Here is a 16,190-nt window from a genome sequence, read left to right as displayed (position 1 = left end):
GGTGATAAATACACCGCATCGCGTTCGATCGTGGTACAATATTTCAACGGATCACAACGTTCCCAACGGTCGGTTCTTATGTTTATACTATTGGAGAACACAAGGGGTAAACAAAACGAAAAAAAAACCCGCCACCATCGGTGAAAAAACCCCCAACGGGTCGGCCAAAGGATTGTGTGATAATTAATAACGACCACGCTCGCTGCTGCGTATGCTGCGATAATTCGATTCGAAAACAAGGTCAAACCTTCAACTCTGACCAACCACCGCCAGCAGCACCGAGCGGGCAAGGAAAACGCACCGGAGAGCAGGACTATCGCGGAGCTCATTTTTCTTCGACCCATTTTGCTGCCCAGCCTCAACAGCAACCCACCCCTTCGGCCCCACCGATGGTGGCTGCAACCGGTGACAGCAACCTATTTCTCTCACGGTACCAAAAAGCTGCCGACCGTGGTCGAAATCACTGCCGCACGTGACCACACCATTGTTGCGCTCATTGTTTTGCCACACGGAATCGATCGCGATCCAAAAGCGGGCCTTCAATTGGGCAATTTTTCTTGGGGTTTTTAATTAAAATTTCGTTCGACAGCTTTTAAACAACAAAAAAAAACAGGCTTCGGTGACAGTGTGGACCGGCGGCCGCTTCCAAAGGGACGGATGATTAATGATCCTTGAGGCGCAGCGTATCAACGTTGGACCTCTCTCCATCTCTCTATCCCCCTTCCGTTTTCCGATGGCAATTACAATCAATTTACCAATGCATGACAAATGACGCCACGTAGCGTGTGGACCGAAGACGATGTGGGTAGGCGATGTGTCACCTACCTCGTGGGAGACCCGGGACTAATGCCGGTTGCCAGAGTGATCCAGAACTGCGAGCCGACAGAATGCAGACAGAAAGTGGAATTATGATGCATCACGTCGCACCGCAATTTGCATCTCGTTGATGACGATTTAGGGAAGATGGGTGTATGTGGATGTGTAGGGATCAGGGACACATGCCACTGATGTCAGTCCCTCGGGGGAATTGGAAGAAGATAAGGAAGGGGCGCTAGGAAACATAGACACGGTAATGATTATTGGACTGGATCGACCGGGAAAAGGAAGACGTCAGAATAGATCCCCGGTGCTATGCAGCGTACGATTGTAGCAGGGTGTAGATGATTCTCCGCAGTTCATACCTAGACCACAACAGAACTCATCCATCCATCCATCCAACTCACGAACGAAGATCGCGCCGTCATGCGAAGGCCAACCGATCGGGTTGGGATTACCGCAGATTCTCCGGAATGGGTGGAAAATGGAAGGAGAATGGATTTCTCGCATCAAAGGTCCCATTGATTGTGCTCTTCTTGGCCCGTGGCGAGGTGAACTGTTATTGATCCGAGTGCAGGCGAACGAAGATGATTGGCACAATGGCAGCGAGACACCATGGGCTTGTTGGTGTCCGTGTTCTGGCCGTCATCCAAAGAGTTGTGAGCCGCAAAGTTCAATGTTTGCTCGCGATCCGATCCCAGCGGACATTACTCTGACAACGCCCCCCCAGAGACATCCATTCGCTCTGTATTCTAGAACTTCTGCATGAGAATGATTGAACACGCACGGGGTAAGGCGATGGACGACGGGCTAGCCGAACAAGGAAGAAAGATTTTGCTTTGCACCTACAAACGAGGAAATGAATATCAAAATCACCAAACGCACCGGAGCGGAAGTAACAAACGTCAAGGAACATCAGCGTTGTAATTTAAAACTGGTGGTCGTTCGCTTGAAAATCATTCGTAAGCAGCTCATTAGGTGCTAGGTTAGGTCGATCATAATCAAATATGAAAAACGTCCTATGGTCCAAGAAGCCCCGAGAATTTAATTAAATTTGTCTAAGGAAAACTATTTCTCATGAGTTAGATTTGCACACAACTGCGCATAAGAGGTTTGATCCGGTGAATAACACAATGGGAGCCTTTTTTAAATCCACAATTACTAAACCGTCGAATAAATTTAAACAAAATGTTTGAAACTCTCTAGAGTCGCAATACTCGACAACGAAAAACAACATGACCAGGCAGTCTACATCTGTTTAAACGGAAATAGACCTCCGAAATCAACTGTTTTAAGATGCTCGTAAAACTGCACGTATTGACTCGACTCTGTCGAAAACGCTTTCGTTTTGTCCCAAAAGCCCCACACGACCTATAACATGAGACTGGAATTTTGCGATACCACTTTTGAAGCACTGCTATTTTTATACGACAGTATAAGTAGCAATTAACGCAGAATTTAGGGCAAACTTTATTGCACCGCTTCGTTTACAACCTATCGACCTGTGTTGTATGCCCCCTTGGGCAAACCTTACTGATCGGAAAGCGAAAACCCGCACGAGACGATGGGTGAAAGGTTCCAATTGATTTCAATTACACCAATATGCCAAAATGTGCCGAATTTCGATCGATTTCTCTTTCGGTCAGCATTTTAACGATCGCGTAAATCAGAGCTGTTATGGGCAAATAGGATCGGGTGGGTTTACCAAACGAATCATCCCGGAGGTATGATGATACGACTTCTTCAAAGAAGATGCAGAGTTGACTACCATGAGAAGATCAGATCTTTGAATGAGTAGTCGTTTTATTCTAATATCAATATTTTGAAACAATTTACACCATGGATTCATGATTATTGATGGGACATGTACAAATGATTGCAAAATTCTATCCAAAAGCCCAATAACTTGAGTATGCAACCTACAAATTCACATTACCAGCTATATTTACATTGCAAAATTCTCCAACTACGAACCAAAACTCTTTATCTTGTTCTAAATATGAACAAATCTTATATAACGGAAATGTCGGAAATATAATCGTTCGTTTGTTAGCTAAATGTATTTCAATATCATAGTTTGACTACAAAACAATTTTGCAATACAAATTTTAAAGGCCAAGTTTTACTTACTGATCATATTTCGTGGATTTTGCATTGTTGCGTTTATATATTCCATCTTAACAATTAATTTCAAAACTATCTGAACTTCTTTGCTAACAACAAAATGTTTTTCCTTTTCATTGTAGGATCGCGCCCGAAACGCATCGGAACGACTGTCGGCCACAACAACGCTGACGATCGACATAGCCGACTCGGACGACCAGGACCCATCGTTCATCTATCGGGGTTGCGAGCTGGTGGACGGAGCGTGTCTGAATCCCAAGTACAGCGCGTCGGTCCCGGCCGGCACCCTGCAGGGTGTGCTGACGGTAACCCCCGAGCGCATCCAGGCGGTGGACCTGGACACGATCAGCGCCCCGATACGGTACTCCTTCAAGGATGGCGTGCCGGGCAACTACGGCGACTATTTCGAGATCGACGCACAGACGGGCGTGCTGAAGCAGACGAAGCTGGTCGATGCGTCGGTGACGGCGAAAAAGTTCGACATCACCGTCCGGGCGGAAGAGGTGTCCGACATGAAGCGCTACACCGAGGCGAAGCTGGCGATCCACGTCAAGCCGGTCGATGCGTTCCCACCGGCGATTAGCACCACCGCCATGGAGGGTTTCGTGGACGAGAACTCCCCGATCGGCACGGTGGTGATGGACGCGAGCGGCAGCCCGATCAAACTGTCCACCAGCGACCAGGATCTCGGGCCGGACGGCGAAACCATGGAGTACATCTACGAGGTCACGACACCATCGTTCACCGTCTCCAAGGAGGGTGTACTGCGGGTCAACGAGGAGGGTCTGGATCGCGATCCACCGAGCCCGGGCAAATACCTGTTCCAGGTGGTGGCTCGGGAGGCGAGTGGGAATGCCGCCAGTGCACCCATGAGCCTCACGGTTCACCTACGCGATGTGAACGACAACGCACCGAAGCTGGCGATGGTTGCACCGGTGACGCTGATGGCCGGCGACGGACGCCGGTTGGTGACGAAGGTGCACGCCACGGATAACGACGCCGCGGAGAATGCCGTCGTGACGTACTCGATCTTCCACGTCTCGAACAACGGGGCGAACAAGTTCGCGATCGACGCCCAGACGGGAGAGATTGAGACTCGGGCTCGGCTAAATGCGGGCGAGCAGTATAGCATCACGGTGCAGGCGGCGGACGTCGGGGGACTGTCGTCGCAGGCCATCGTTGAGGTGACGATCACGCCCGGTCCGAACACGAAGCCACCCCGCTTCGCCAAGCCCGTGTACGAGGTGCAGGTCAGCGAGGGGGCCGAAATCAACTCGACCGTAATCGTGCTGAAAGCGGAAGATCCTGAGAACGATCCCGTCAGCTATGCCATTACGACCGGTAACGACCTGCGCCAGTTCTCCGTCGGCAAGGACAGTGGTGTGATAAGCGTCATACGCAAATTGGACCGGGAAGACCTAACACGCTATCAACTGATCGTGCGAGCGGAAGACAACGGCGGGTTGGCGAGCAGTGCGACCGTTAACATTAAGGTAACCGATATCAACGACAAGAATCCAGAGTTTGATGAACGTCAGCTGCCCTACGTGTTCTCGGTGGATGAAGGTCGAGAGAACGTTGCGATCGGAAAGGTCCACGCGACCGACGCCGATGAAGGCATGAACGCCGAGATCACGTACACCATCCCATCGGACATTCCGTTCAAGATTGACTCGAAGACGGGCGAGGTACGCACGAGGACGGCCCTCGACTACGAGAAGCAGAAGGAGTACCGTTTTGTCGTGACGGCGAAGGATGGCGCACCAGAACCTCGTTTGGGTACGGCCAGTGTTACGGTGAAGGTACGCGACGTGCCGGACGAAGTGCCTCGATTTATGGAGTCCACGGTGGAGGTGCGCATCCCAGAGAACGTTCCCGATCTGGCCGTCACCACGGTGCGGGCTTTCGATCCGGACACCAAGCCCGAGATAACGTACGCACTGAAGCGCGGTCCTGGGGATCTGTTCAAGGTGGACGCCCGCACGGGTCAGATTAAGACGATCCGCGGGCTGGACTACGAGAAGGATAAGATGCACGAGCTGATCGTGGGCACACTGGAGAACAACGGCACCAACCCGGGCGACTACATCAAGATCATGGTAGAGGTGGAGGACCGCAACGACATCCCGCCCGTGTTCGTGTCGATTCCCGAGCCGGTGAGCATCAACGACAACCTGCCGATCGGGTCGATCGTCGGTTCGATGCCTGCCGTCGACGGCGATGGTTCGTCGCCGGGTAATGTGGTACGCTACGAGCTGGTTGGCCGTGGTAAGGCGCTGAAGTATTTCCAGGTTGACGCCGATTCCGGCATTGTGCGTATCCGGGACGATCTCGGCAAGGAGGAAGACAGCGAGTATTTGATCGACGTGCGAGCGTTCGATATGGGCGAACCGCAGCTCAGCAGCGTCTCGACGTTGCCCGTGTACGTGGGTCACATTCCGGCCAATCCGAACGGGGACTCGGCTGAATCTCGCCTGGAGAACGGTGGAATCGTGAACCTCGAGGTACAGGGTTTGGCGTTCAGCGACGATAGTTACACCACAAGTGTCCCCGAGTCGACGGGTGTCAATGCCACGGTGAAACTCATCCAGATCATCAACTCCAAGAAGGCCACCAAACACAACGGTGGTTTCAGCTGCGAACTAACCGGAGGCAATGATGAAAAGCTGTTCCGCATCACCATCGAAGATCACGCGTGCGCGCTTGTGTTGAACGCCCCACTCGACTTTGAGACGGCCAGCAGCCACACGCTGTCGGTACGGCTGTCCTCGAACAAGTACTTCGTCAATCAGCACAAAAACACGGCCACGGTGAAGGTGATCGTGCAGGACGAGAACGATAACGTGCCACGGTTTGTGTTCCCCAAGGCGTACCAGCAGAGTCCACGGAACGACACCTACTACGCGGTCATCAACGCGAACGCCGACATCGAGACGCCGCTGATCCAGCTAAAGGCCACCGACCGGGACGTGGGCCCGTACGGCCAGATCAAGTACGCCCTGCACGACATCGACGAGCAATCGAACGAGATTCCACACGACGACGCACCGAGCACGTACTTTACGATCAGCGAGGACACCGGTATGTTGAAGACGCAAAAGTCCTTCCAGAACGTACACCGCATGCCGTTGGTGTTTCTGGTGGAGGCGCGCGACAACAACGGTAACACATCCGCCGGCACGGTGCACAAGGCGCGAGCCCGGGTCGTCGTGAACCTGATCGCCGACATCAACCGGATGACGCTCGTTTTTCTCGACTCCAACCCGAAGGATATGCGGAGGCATGCGCGCACGCTGGAGGAGTTGCTGCACGAAAAAACCGAAGGACTCATCACGGGCATCGAGCGGTTCAGCGTCCGGAAGGTACTGAACGAGAACGGCACGGTGGAGGAGGTGGCCGGTGCAACGGATGTGTGGTAAGTAGGAACGCACTTTGTGGTGCAAGTTCGAACAACAACACGAGTTAATCAATGTTCTCTCTTCTTCAAGGTTCTACGCCGTCGACCCCAAAACGGAGCGTATCCTCGAGCGCAACTCGAGCACGGTCGTGAACCGTGTCTTTGCGCCGGCAATCCTTTCGCAGATCAACTTCGAGGCATCGGGCATTGCGCGAGCGACAGCGCAGGGCATCTTCGGTCCGATCGAACCTAAACTGCCCATCCAAAAGATCAAGGCCACGATCGTTGGTAACGATGACGTGTTTCCGTTCGCACTGATCGCCGTTGCGATCGTCATACTCATCCTGGGATCGATCGGAATCGTCTACATTTGTATTTCATGGTCAAAGTAAGTAGGAAAACCAAACCTCCCTCCCTGCCTTAGTGTGGTCAATCCTGTAACCCCCGAACGGTATCGTTCCTTTCCTCCCTAGATACAAAAACTTTAAGCAAAGAATGCGCCAGTATACCGCACCCGCTAGCCCCGTACGCTATGACCCGGTCATGATCAACTCCCAGCAACCGCCGTCCGAGAACCCGACCAGCTTGAAGGAGTACGAAACGCAGGTCCTCGCCATGGCGGTCCCGCTAACCGAGGAGGGCGACGATCTGCAGCTCGATTTCAGTGCCAAAAATCACGCCTTCAGTTTGGACAATGTCAGCTACATTACGCACAAAGAAAATGGTTTGTGGAATTACCAACGGCCAGAGAAGCCGTCATTTGAGCTACTGGTGGTATTTGTTGCTAACACTAAACTGGGCATTTCTCCTCTTTTCCCTTTGCAGGTCAGCACAGTCCTACAAACTCCGACGCAACGACCGCTGTTGTTGGCACGCTCCAGCGGAACAATAACAACAACACGAAAAACAACATTAATCTTAACATCAACAATCGACAGAACACGCTCAACCGGACGCTCGAGATGAACCGAAACAATTACCTTAACCCGCTCGGTTCGGCCGGCAACGGTGCCGTCCCCGGGACGCTCACGCTGGGCAGGATCAAGTCGGAGCGGAACAACTACATCAATGGGTAAGATGGGATCCCTCCGATCCCGAATGGCGATGGTCCAACTAACGGCTTCATTTCCTCTACTCCAGCTACGGTGATACGTTGAACCGTAACAACCTTACGATGGCCCAGAACAACACCTTCAACACGCTTGGCCGAAACCAGCGTAACATAAACCATGCACCCGGGCACAACAACAACGCCAACCATGCCAGCAACAATCTGAATGCCAACGGTCACCACCATCTGCACAATGGCGGTGCGAACGGGGCGCACATGGGCACGGAGATAGTGACCAACACCCTCGGACGGAACAATCGCTACAACGATGTGCCAATCACCAACCCTCTGTTTCATATCAGGTAGCGTCGGATCGCGTCAAAAGCCACACACAGCCACTGGGGACAAATGTAACTAATCTGTACCGTACCTCGTTACAGGCAAAACGGAGACCTGCAATCGCAACCGCAGCTGAACCACATCAGTCCAACGAACGAAAACGTTAGCTTCGGGAAGCGTGACTACAATCAACTGTCGTTCTCCTATCTCAATGATCTTGATCGGTCAGATGCGGAAACCACCACCGAGCTGTAGGATGCCTAGGATGCCTCTTGTTATAAAAAATAAGGTCCAGGGCGGATGTCCCACAATGGTTCAGCGTTGGTCGGGGGCCGAAACTAGGATCCCTATCGAATCGACTTTAAGATGGTCTACCGTGTAAAATATTGTGACATATGTGGCATTTTACGTTCTACTATATTTCGTTTTCTTTTAGTTGGCAATTCTTTACCTTTAGTTTGTTTATAACTTTTTATTATTTTAACTTAGTATTCCCGGATGATGCAAGAAGCAAGTGAAAGAAGGTTTTACGACGCCGGTTGGAACCATCTATCTTCACTCTTCGGGGGTTTTAGACGTAGTATAGGTTGCAATTGGTAGATTTTTAAAAACGTTGCCTGTACCATAATAGAGCTATATGGTTGAGTAAAGGACAAACTGGGAGTTTGTTGGGCGGTTCGGGAAAAAACAGCGGTTTGGCCACGAACGCTCGATATTTATTCAGTCAACACTAGGACGGTGTGGGCCTTGGGTTGGACCACAACCTGCGGGCGGCAAGAAAGTAGCATAAAGAGAAGGCGCTGATATATATATTCGAAGGAGTTTACCACCGGATTTTAAGATAAAAACGGCCGCGTTAAAATAAAACAGCACACCGGAAACCGGTTTGCAAAAGATAAGTAATCTGTACATATTTAGTCATCTAATCAGTAAGCGCCCCCGTAGTAGGAACAATTTTAAGTATAGAATCCAGACACAGTGGAAACACGTGAATGAATGTCCCGTGCAACAGATAAGATCATGGTCCACCGGAATTCACAGGAGCTCTACCGAAACGAGAATAGTTGCAATGCAGTCGATGCTCCAGAACTGAACAATTTCGACCGGAAGAAATAAAACTGCCAAGCGTGTGGAAACGTGAATGATGAACTTATTTACCATACTTTTTTTTCTAACGGAATGGAATATATTACAAGAGGTACAGTTTTATAAGAGCTTAGAATTTAAACAACCAACAGCGAACAGGCAGCTCTCGTTCGTTCAATGCAATTTAATAGGCGAAACCGAAACGATCAAACAAGAAACTCAACCGTAAAAATCAATAAATACTTTACCAATTTGAGATTATTTTCAAATTTAAAAAACGAACTGTGTCCGCGTGTGTTCATTTCTTCCGCCTATTCTCCCCGATCGGTCGCATTTGGAGGATCCATGAATTTTGTCGGTTTAGTTCTCTCCAGGATGCTTTCAACCGTTCGATCGTACACTAATGGTTTTACCGGGAAGTCTACCATGTGACCGTACACAGGAACTCGAGGGAAAAATCGTTCGAGCTTGATGTCCCGCAGAATTGGTTCCTTGGAGGGTAGCTTTAGGACACCGGTGTTCAGAATTGGTTCCCCCAGAGATTCACCGTACGTTTGCATAGGCCGAGTGCGGTTTGAATGTTCCTTAGCAACGCCACGAGTGATCGTCGTCTTCAGACGTTGACCGTGATCATCGTTTCCGCCGTGTAAAACCTTCAGCGTGGTGAAGCTTACTTCACGCTGAAGATCCGGCGGTACACGGAATCGGTACCCGCCGGATGGTGGAAGGCTAGCCGACAATGGCTCCCAGTGCACGGGACTTCCCAGCAGCCCGATGTAGCGCCCTCCGAGTGTCCACAAACGAATGGTTCGATCGCTGCTAGCGCTGAGCAGCAGCTCGCTACCGTCCAGGTAAACCAGGCCCGTAATGCAACTTCGGTGACCCTGGTAGGAGTTCACTAACCAAGGTTTAGGTTGAACACGGACCGACCGTTTCGCCCGACCTGGGATAACATCGTGCAGGAGGAACGGAAATAGGATCCTCACCGAGGGTTTATTTACCCTAAATGTTTCCTCATTTGGGATCCTTTGGTGTTAGGGAATATACTTTAAATTTGTTCACAATCTATCCAATGAATAACCATTCGTGTACTTACCAGCAATTCTCAATGTACCAAGTTTTGATGTAGCCCAAAGCGGTGCCGGTGAAGAGAAAACGATTCGCAGCGTCACTCGTCATGGCTAGGACACGATCGCCCGCCATATGAACCGCATTAAACTGCCCAACAAATCCTCCCTCCGGGTGATGCGACCACACCTGTACGATTCCGTTATCAAGCGACCCAAGGAGCGTTCCGAAGGACGGCAACATCGGTCGGGTGGATAGGAACAGGAGTGCCTGTATGGAGAGCAGTCGCATTTGCTCCAACCCCGATGGCATCACAATCCTCGAAAGGCGACGCTGCAGGAATCGATCGGCTGACAGCTGAAAGATGGACCTTCGCGGTGCAATTTTTCGTGCCTTTTGCGCCCCGGACTCGCCCGGGTGGAGCTGAATCGGTATTCGTGAACGAGGATTAGTGGCATCGTAGCGCCTATACGGTTGACCCGTTTCCAGCATCCACAGTACCAGCTCTCCCGTGTAGCTGCAGGTGGCCATGACTCCCGGTAAACTTCCGCTCACCGCCGCGCAGAGAATGTCGTCCGAGTGTAGCTTTCGCCACTGCAGACCCCTCGGGTAGTCGTCCTTTTCGCTAAACGCCGCAAACTCGACCACACGATGGTTCCAGCCCATCGCAAGGATACGGTTTCCCTGCCAAAAGACCGCCGTCACCTCGCTGTCCTCCTCCATGTGAAACGAGCGTACGCACGTTCGTGCACTTATGTTCCAGATTTTTAGCGATCCATCACGCGCGCCGGTTAGCAGCAGTTGTTGCTTCTCATCGAAACAAGCGGCCGTGATTTCCACCGGTAGCTGCACCCCGTTCTTCGGCTGCGTGTGCGCTTCGCTGATGATGGTCATTTTTCGATTCATTTTATGGTCCCACACGATGATGAAGCTATCGAACGCACAGCTGACGATCAATTTGTACAGGCTGTTGTACAGCAGCACCGATACCGGCTTCGTATGGCTATCCCCATCGGTACGATCGAGTGCGATCGCTGGGCAGCAAGCCACCACAAACAGTTTGTTGCTGGCGACCACCAGCTCCCGATCGCGCTGATTGTAGTACCCACACGCCGGAAGACCTTTGGCTAGTACCGTGGAAAATTGGCTAAACGTTTGCAGCAGTAACCTGTTCCGGACGTCCCAAACTTTGATAATCTTTTTCTGATCCATGCTGTAGATCTTCTCCCCGGCATCTTGTACGAAGAGGAACGTGATGCTCGCCGTGTGACCAACAAGCGCTACAGTAGGTTTCTCGGGCCGGTGTATATCCCAGAGCCGCAAATCACAGTCCGGCCCACCGGATACTAATAGCTCTGTAGTTGGTTCGTAGGCAAAGCAGGTTACTCCTTGGGGGACAAAAAACATCCTCTGTTCGGAAGGAGTTTCTAGCGACTGAATGATCATATTACCCTTCCGCTTCGATTGAACTTGGTCTACGCGGGAGTTTTTGAGAGGATTGTTTTCCGAGACCGCTATGAAGCTGTTCAAACTGCCGACGAACTGAACCGATCGTACGATGTCCGGGAGTAGTGGACCGAAGTCAACACATTCCAGTGGACGATATTTCCCGCGGAGTACATCCGTTAGGCTAACTCTGACCACAGTCGTGAAGGAGATGCTCGTTGATGTTACCTTCCGTTCAGGATAAAAATAAAACGCTCGTATGTTGCCTTCATAGTCACCAAAAAGCAAGGCACTTCGCTCGTTTTCTAAAAACTGATACACCATGCACGTTACCGGGTGCGGCAATTTATCGATAACCAACTTGAGCGTAAAGGAGGCGGCTACAATTGCATAGAATCGGAGTTCACACTCCAAACTTGCTACACATAGCATGCTCTGGTCCGGCAGCGGAACCGTGTCCAGGATCCAGGTTTTCGATCTTTTTAAGCTGGACGGAACAGATCGACCCGCCATGGAAGGCTTCCAATCGTTCGTCCAGAAGTGTATTACTCCTTCGCGCGAAGTTGTTATCCAGTGTCCCTGGGTCCAGCTGATGCTTCCGTCCTAGGCGGGCGAAAAACGGTGAAGAAGGTTGCACTTCCCCGTGGGGTCACAATCCACTTACGTAGTAAACCATCGGACAAAAATCCACCTTCACGATGGTGTAAACCTGCCGGCTTAGCTTCAGTCCGAGCTCGTCCGCAATGGGAGGATCGAGTGATTGTTTCACCGCCAGCGGATCGTCGTCCTGGAATCCCAGTATCAGATAGTTAAGAAATTCGTCCCATTGACAGTACGCATCGTGATCGGTGTTGATCTGCAGGCACAACCCTCGGAACTGATCATCCGTATACCGTAGACCGATGTGGGAAAGAACATCGCGCAGCTCTGATAGTGTCAGCCGATCGTTGTGGGTTTGAAAATGGGAGTGTAGTAATTCAATCTGCTCGCGGGTCACAAATCGGTGAATTTCTTGTTCCATGGAAAGGGTTGATATTCTGGAAGCCATTTTTCTTGCATCCCACAACTGTTCACTGGATGGTAGAAGTCGCTTACTATGATTGCGGATATCTTAACCAATTATTGACTTGCTGGTCAAATTACAATTAAAAAAGCACTTTTGTATAGCTAAACCATTTTAAATTCATGAAAGTGGTCTTTGTCCCGCTTGGACGAATAATGCCGGTCAGAATCAGTAATTTCCGTTATTTTTTGATTACTCACGGAAGAATACTAGAGGGAAGAACAGGGATGAATGTATGTCAGTGGTACCATCTGTCACTTGCTTTTTTTGCGTTTTGCAAATCGTCAACAAAACCGAATTGCAAGAAGCTGAGCTATTCCCGGGTTGGCGTCGAGCTGATTAGATAACATAGCACAACAAACTACGTTTTGTATGCGAGAAGATTAATTGTGTGTGGATTTGTTTATATCGTCAACAAAGTTGCGGCGCGTGAGGTGGATCGAAAGGTACCGTTGGGTGTAAAAATAAAAATGTCTGCGAAGCGTGATCTCTCTTGTGAAGCGGTGGGTTTCATCGGCGGTGGCAATATGGCCATCGCCATTGCGTCGGGGCTATTGAACAAAGGTAGATTTTTTTGTCATTAAAACACTGCACATTAGTTGATACTCATCCGGTGTGAAATAACTTTCTTCCACTAGGTGTACTTCAACCGGACCAAATTTACGTATCGGCCACAAATCTCGCCAACCTGCAAAGTCGCTGGTCGCCGATCGGCGTAACCCATACTACCACCGACAATCTGGAGGTGCTCACCAAGGCGAGCATCGTTTTTATCTGCGTTAAGCCACAAATCCTTCCCCGCTTGAAGGATGTATTCGCCAACGCAAAGAACCTACCGAACTGCGAGCGTAAGCTGATCGTCTCCATCCTAGCCGGTGTCACTTTGGCTCGGTTGCACACCGATCTGTCCGTGCTGCTACCCACCACATTCGTGCGTACGATGCCCAACACGCCAATGCAGGTTGGGGTCGGGTGTACGGTGTTTTGTCAGGCGGAGAACAGCAGTAGCTACACGGAGCCACTATACGAGGACCTGAAGTACATGCTCGGCACACTGGGGCTTGCCTTTGAGGTGCAGGAAAGTCAGATAAACGCCGTCACGGGCTTGGCCGGTTGTGGGCCGGCGTACGTGTACGAATTCATCGAGGCGCTCGCCGATGGTGGCGTAAAGCAAGGCATACCGCGTGCCATGGCCCTACAGCTGGCGGCCCAAACAGTGATGGGAGCGGCCAAGACTGTTCTCGATACGGGCAAACATCCGGCCGTGCTGAAGGATGAGGTGTGCTCACCCGGTGGGGCAACTATCCATGGTGTGCATGCGCTAGAACAGGGCTCCATGCGAGGAACCGTTATGAATGCCGTCGAAAAGGCCACGAAACGGGCAAGCGAGTTGTCATAGACAACGGACTTTACTTACTGCACTTCTTTCCATCATTTAAATTAGACAATAATCTCCATGAAATATGTGTTTCTTCTCACTCGGATGGCCTAGCCAGCTGATATTACTTGTTCCAAACAATAAAGAATTGTGTTTGTCTTGAATTTACATTATAACATTGAAGTGCTATAATTTGATAGTATTTTTTTATTGAAGTACTGTTCAGGAAACGTGTTATCAGAAATGGGACTTAACAATTAAAATCATTAAAAAATATCCTTAACCTATCTTTCAATCTTGCATATCCTTTTTGCTCACATACTCGACACATCTCGAAGGATCGGTAGGGAAATATTCCTGCATTCTTGTCATCAATCGTTTCAATCCCTGAATGTATTTTCGCTGCGTTTCATCGTTCATGACGTGGGCCACATTTTTGGAAAAAATCTTTTCACGACCCGTACGGGCATGGATACCCACCATGGTGACACCGATCGGCCATGGCGCATTGCCGATTGCCATCGTAAGGTACGCATCGCTCGCATGTATGTAGTCTCGTTTAAGCAAACTTTTCGTTATATCCGTCAAGCTATCCAAAATATCCTCGGGAATGGTCTTGTTCTTGAGCTTGCGGAGTAGCGGTTTGAGGTACAGACGCGTCTGCTCGAAAGTGGCCCGTGCTATTTTCCCCTTGGTGGCCATCCTTTCCGCCGCCGTCGCAGAACTAAGTTGATCGTTCCACATCTTCAGCAGGAACTGTATGAGCGTCATTATCACATGGCAGTCGTGATCTTTCCCGCTGCGTCCCAACCGCACCGCCATTTCCTGTATCGATTCGTATGTCACACTGTCGTCGATGGCGTAATCCTCGTTGGATTTTTTGGGCTTTCCTAATGCAGGTTCCTGTCCGTTCGAGCTAAGAATCTCGTTGAGGTACGCTTCGTCCACCTGTTCCATCGCTTCCTGGAAGTCGTTTCGGAAGCCACGGTTGATCTCCGGCGCAGATATTTCCAGCTGATGCAGGCGGTAGCATGATTCCTTTTCCGTCTCGCCAAACAGTAGAATCGGTTCGCCGCGTTCCCGAAGCTTTCTAATCACTTCCGAGCGGGGTAGTTTTCGTATATCATACTTGGGATCATCGCCTGTCGAACTTTCACCATCTTTAGCAGCCGCCCCGCTGCTGGCTACACCGTTAGTATTGTTATAGCCACTTTTTTCGAGATATTCCTTTTCTTCCAGTGCGAGAAGCTCTCCCCGCTTGAAGTATTTCTTCGTGCCATCCTGCAGGGACAAAATGAATTTGATTACCCGGTCTCCAACTCGTTCCAGCCAAGTAACTTACCACTAGGTTCTTTTCCTCCAGAAATTTTCTCTTTCTATTCTGTTCTTCTTTTAAGGCTTTCAAGATTTCGTTCATGTTTGCCAAATTTATTTTGTTTACACAAGCTTTTTAGAAAAATCACAAACACCAGATGTGTCAATGCAGTTTGTTGTTTATTTGACATTTCTGATGAAGCGCCCCTTTTGGCAAAAGTTAGTACTGCACGCATTTGAAATTTAAATTTTCCGGTATTTGTTTGAACATGAAGGGCATTGCTGAGTTGAATTTATCGTCCACAGTAGCAGTGCTATCTTACGTTCCGGTATGAAGAAGCTTCATTTACTCCTTTTATCTCTTCTACGTTCCATCATTGCAGCAGATGTAACACTACAAAACTAAAATGGTCAAATAATTTCAGACCCACCGATGTATAGAAACTTCGGGGACCATCTTCTATAAGTCAATCCAGATCCTAGCATACGCTGATGATATTGATATTATTGGTAGAAGACTCTCCTATGTAGCAGAAGCATACCAAAGGATCGAGAAACGAGGAAAAAACCAAGATGATAGTGGCACCATCAGCGGCCCAGCCAACAATTGCCGAAAGCCTACGCGGGGGTGACGTACAAGTAGGTGAACGCATTTTTGAAGTCGTCCAAAATTTCACCTATCGTGGGTCAAAGGTCAGCACGGACAACAACATTGAAGATTAAATTCGCGCTAGGGTGCTGGCAGCCAACCGGTCATTTTACAGTCTGAGAAATCTCTTCCACCCACTACCTGTTAATACGGTCGAAGCTGGGACTATACCGGACATACATAGTACCAGTGCTCAAGTACGCCTCCGATACATGGACTCTGTCCAAATCTGACGAAACCCTCTTAGCCGTGTTCGAGAGGAAGATGCTCAGGAGGATTTTTGGCCCCGTATGTGAGGAGGGACAATGGAGAAGCCGATATAATGACGAGCTCTACGAGATCTACGGAGACCTCACTGTCGTACAGCGAATAAGACTCACCAGCCTCCGGTGGGCTGATCATGTCATGAGAATGGCACCGGACGACCCAGCCCGTAAAATCCTTTTAGGCTGTCCCCAA

General features: G+C 50.0%; 4 protein-coding genes across 4 annotated transcripts in view; 2 read left to right on the top strand and 2 right to left on the bottom strand.

Moving 5' to 3' along the window:
• Positions 1 to 7,982, top strand: part of LOC131272420 (cadherin-99C) — a 64,541-nt gene extending 56,559 nt beyond the window's left edge. Inside the window, exons 6-11 of the mRNA XM_058274144.1 lie at positions 3,063 to 6,355; positions 6,429 to 6,725; positions 6,811 to 7,061; positions 7,163 to 7,409; positions 7,478 to 7,750; positions 7,829 to 7,982. Coding sequence (XP_058130127.1) covers positions 3,063 to 6,355; positions 6,429 to 6,725; positions 6,811 to 7,061; positions 7,163 to 7,409; positions 7,478 to 7,750; positions 7,829 to 7,982 — 4,515 coding nt within the window. The remainder of the gene's footprint in view (positions 1 to 3,062; positions 6,356 to 6,428; positions 6,726 to 6,810; positions 7,062 to 7,162; positions 7,410 to 7,477; positions 7,751 to 7,828) is intronic.
• Positions 7,983 to 9,124: 1,142 nt separating this feature from the next.
• LOC131261174 (WD repeat-containing protein on Y chromosome) lies at positions 9,125 to 12,375 on the bottom strand. Its single transcript, XM_058263126.1, has 4 exons — positions 11,992 to 12,375; positions 9,910 to 11,930; positions 9,744 to 9,756; positions 9,125 to 9,697 (listed from the first exon to the last, which is right to left on the bottom strand). The coding sequence occupies exons 1-4, from the start codon at positions 12,373 to 12,375 to the stop codon at positions 9,125 to 9,127; spliced, it is 2,991 nt and encodes a 996-aa protein (XP_058119109.1).
• Positions 12,376 to 12,683: 308 nt separating this feature from the next.
• On the top strand, positions 12,684 to 14,041 carry LOC131261264 (uncharacterized). Its single transcript, XM_058263248.1, has 2 exons — positions 12,684 to 12,954; positions 13,029 to 14,041. Exons 1-2 carry the CDS (start codon positions 12,861 to 12,863, stop codon positions 13,787 to 13,789), a joined length of 855 nt encoding a protein of 284 aa, XP_058119231.1. The 5' UTR covers positions 12,684 to 12,860; the 3' UTR covers positions 13,790 to 14,041.
• On the bottom strand, positions 13,956 to 15,230 carry LOC131261263 (pre-mRNA-splicing factor 18). Its single transcript, XM_058263247.1, has 2 exons — positions 15,111 to 15,230; positions 13,956 to 15,049 (listed from the first exon to the last, which is right to left on the bottom strand). The coding sequence occupies exons 1-2, from the start codon at positions 15,183 to 15,185 to the stop codon at positions 14,060 to 14,062; spliced, it is 1,065 nt and encodes a 354-aa protein (XP_058119230.1). The 5' UTR covers positions 15,186 to 15,230; the 3' UTR covers positions 13,956 to 14,059.
• Between the last annotated feature and the right edge of the window lie 960 nt (positions 15,231 to 16,190).

This window comes from Anopheles coustani, chromosome 3 (assembly GCF_943734705.1).
Source record: "Anopheles coustani chromosome 3, idAnoCousDA_361_x.2, whole genome shotgun sequence".
NCBI classification, from domain to species: Eukaryota; Metazoa; Arthropoda; class Insecta; order Diptera; family Culicidae; genus Anopheles; species Anopheles coustani.
The sequence above is the reverse complement of the archived record's forward strand: the minus strand, read 5'-3'. Positions and strand labels throughout refer to the sequence as shown.

What these genes read in the sequence shown, in the direction of transcription:
- LOC131261264 (XM_058263248.1), top strand. Translation starts at nt 12,861, where the DNA reads ATGTCTGCGAAGCGTGATCTCTCTTGTGAAGCGGTGGGTTTCATCGGC. An exon ending in GTCGGGGCTATTGAACAAAG is followed by an intron (nt 12,955 to 13,028) that starts GTAGATTTTTTT and finishes TTCTTCCACTAG; the next exon opens with GTGTACTTCAACCGGACCAA.
- LOC131261174 (XM_058263126.1), bottom strand. Translation starts at nt 12,375, where the DNA reads ATGGCTTCCAGAATATCAACCCTTTCCATGGAACAAGAAATTCACCGA. An exon ending in TTTGTCCGATGGTTTACTAC is followed by an intron (nt 11,931 to 11,991) that starts GTAAGTGGATTG and finishes TCGCCCGCCTAG; the next exon opens with GACGGAAGCATCAGCTGGAC.
- LOC131261263 (XM_058263247.1), bottom strand. Translation starts at nt 15,185, where the DNA reads ATGAACGAAATCTTGAAAGCCTTAAAAGAAGAACAGAATAGAAAGAGA. An exon ending in TGGAGGAAAAGAACCTAGTG is followed by an intron (nt 15,050 to 15,110) that starts GTAAGTTACTTG and finishes TTGTCCCTGCAG; the next exon opens with GATGGCACGAAGAAATACTT.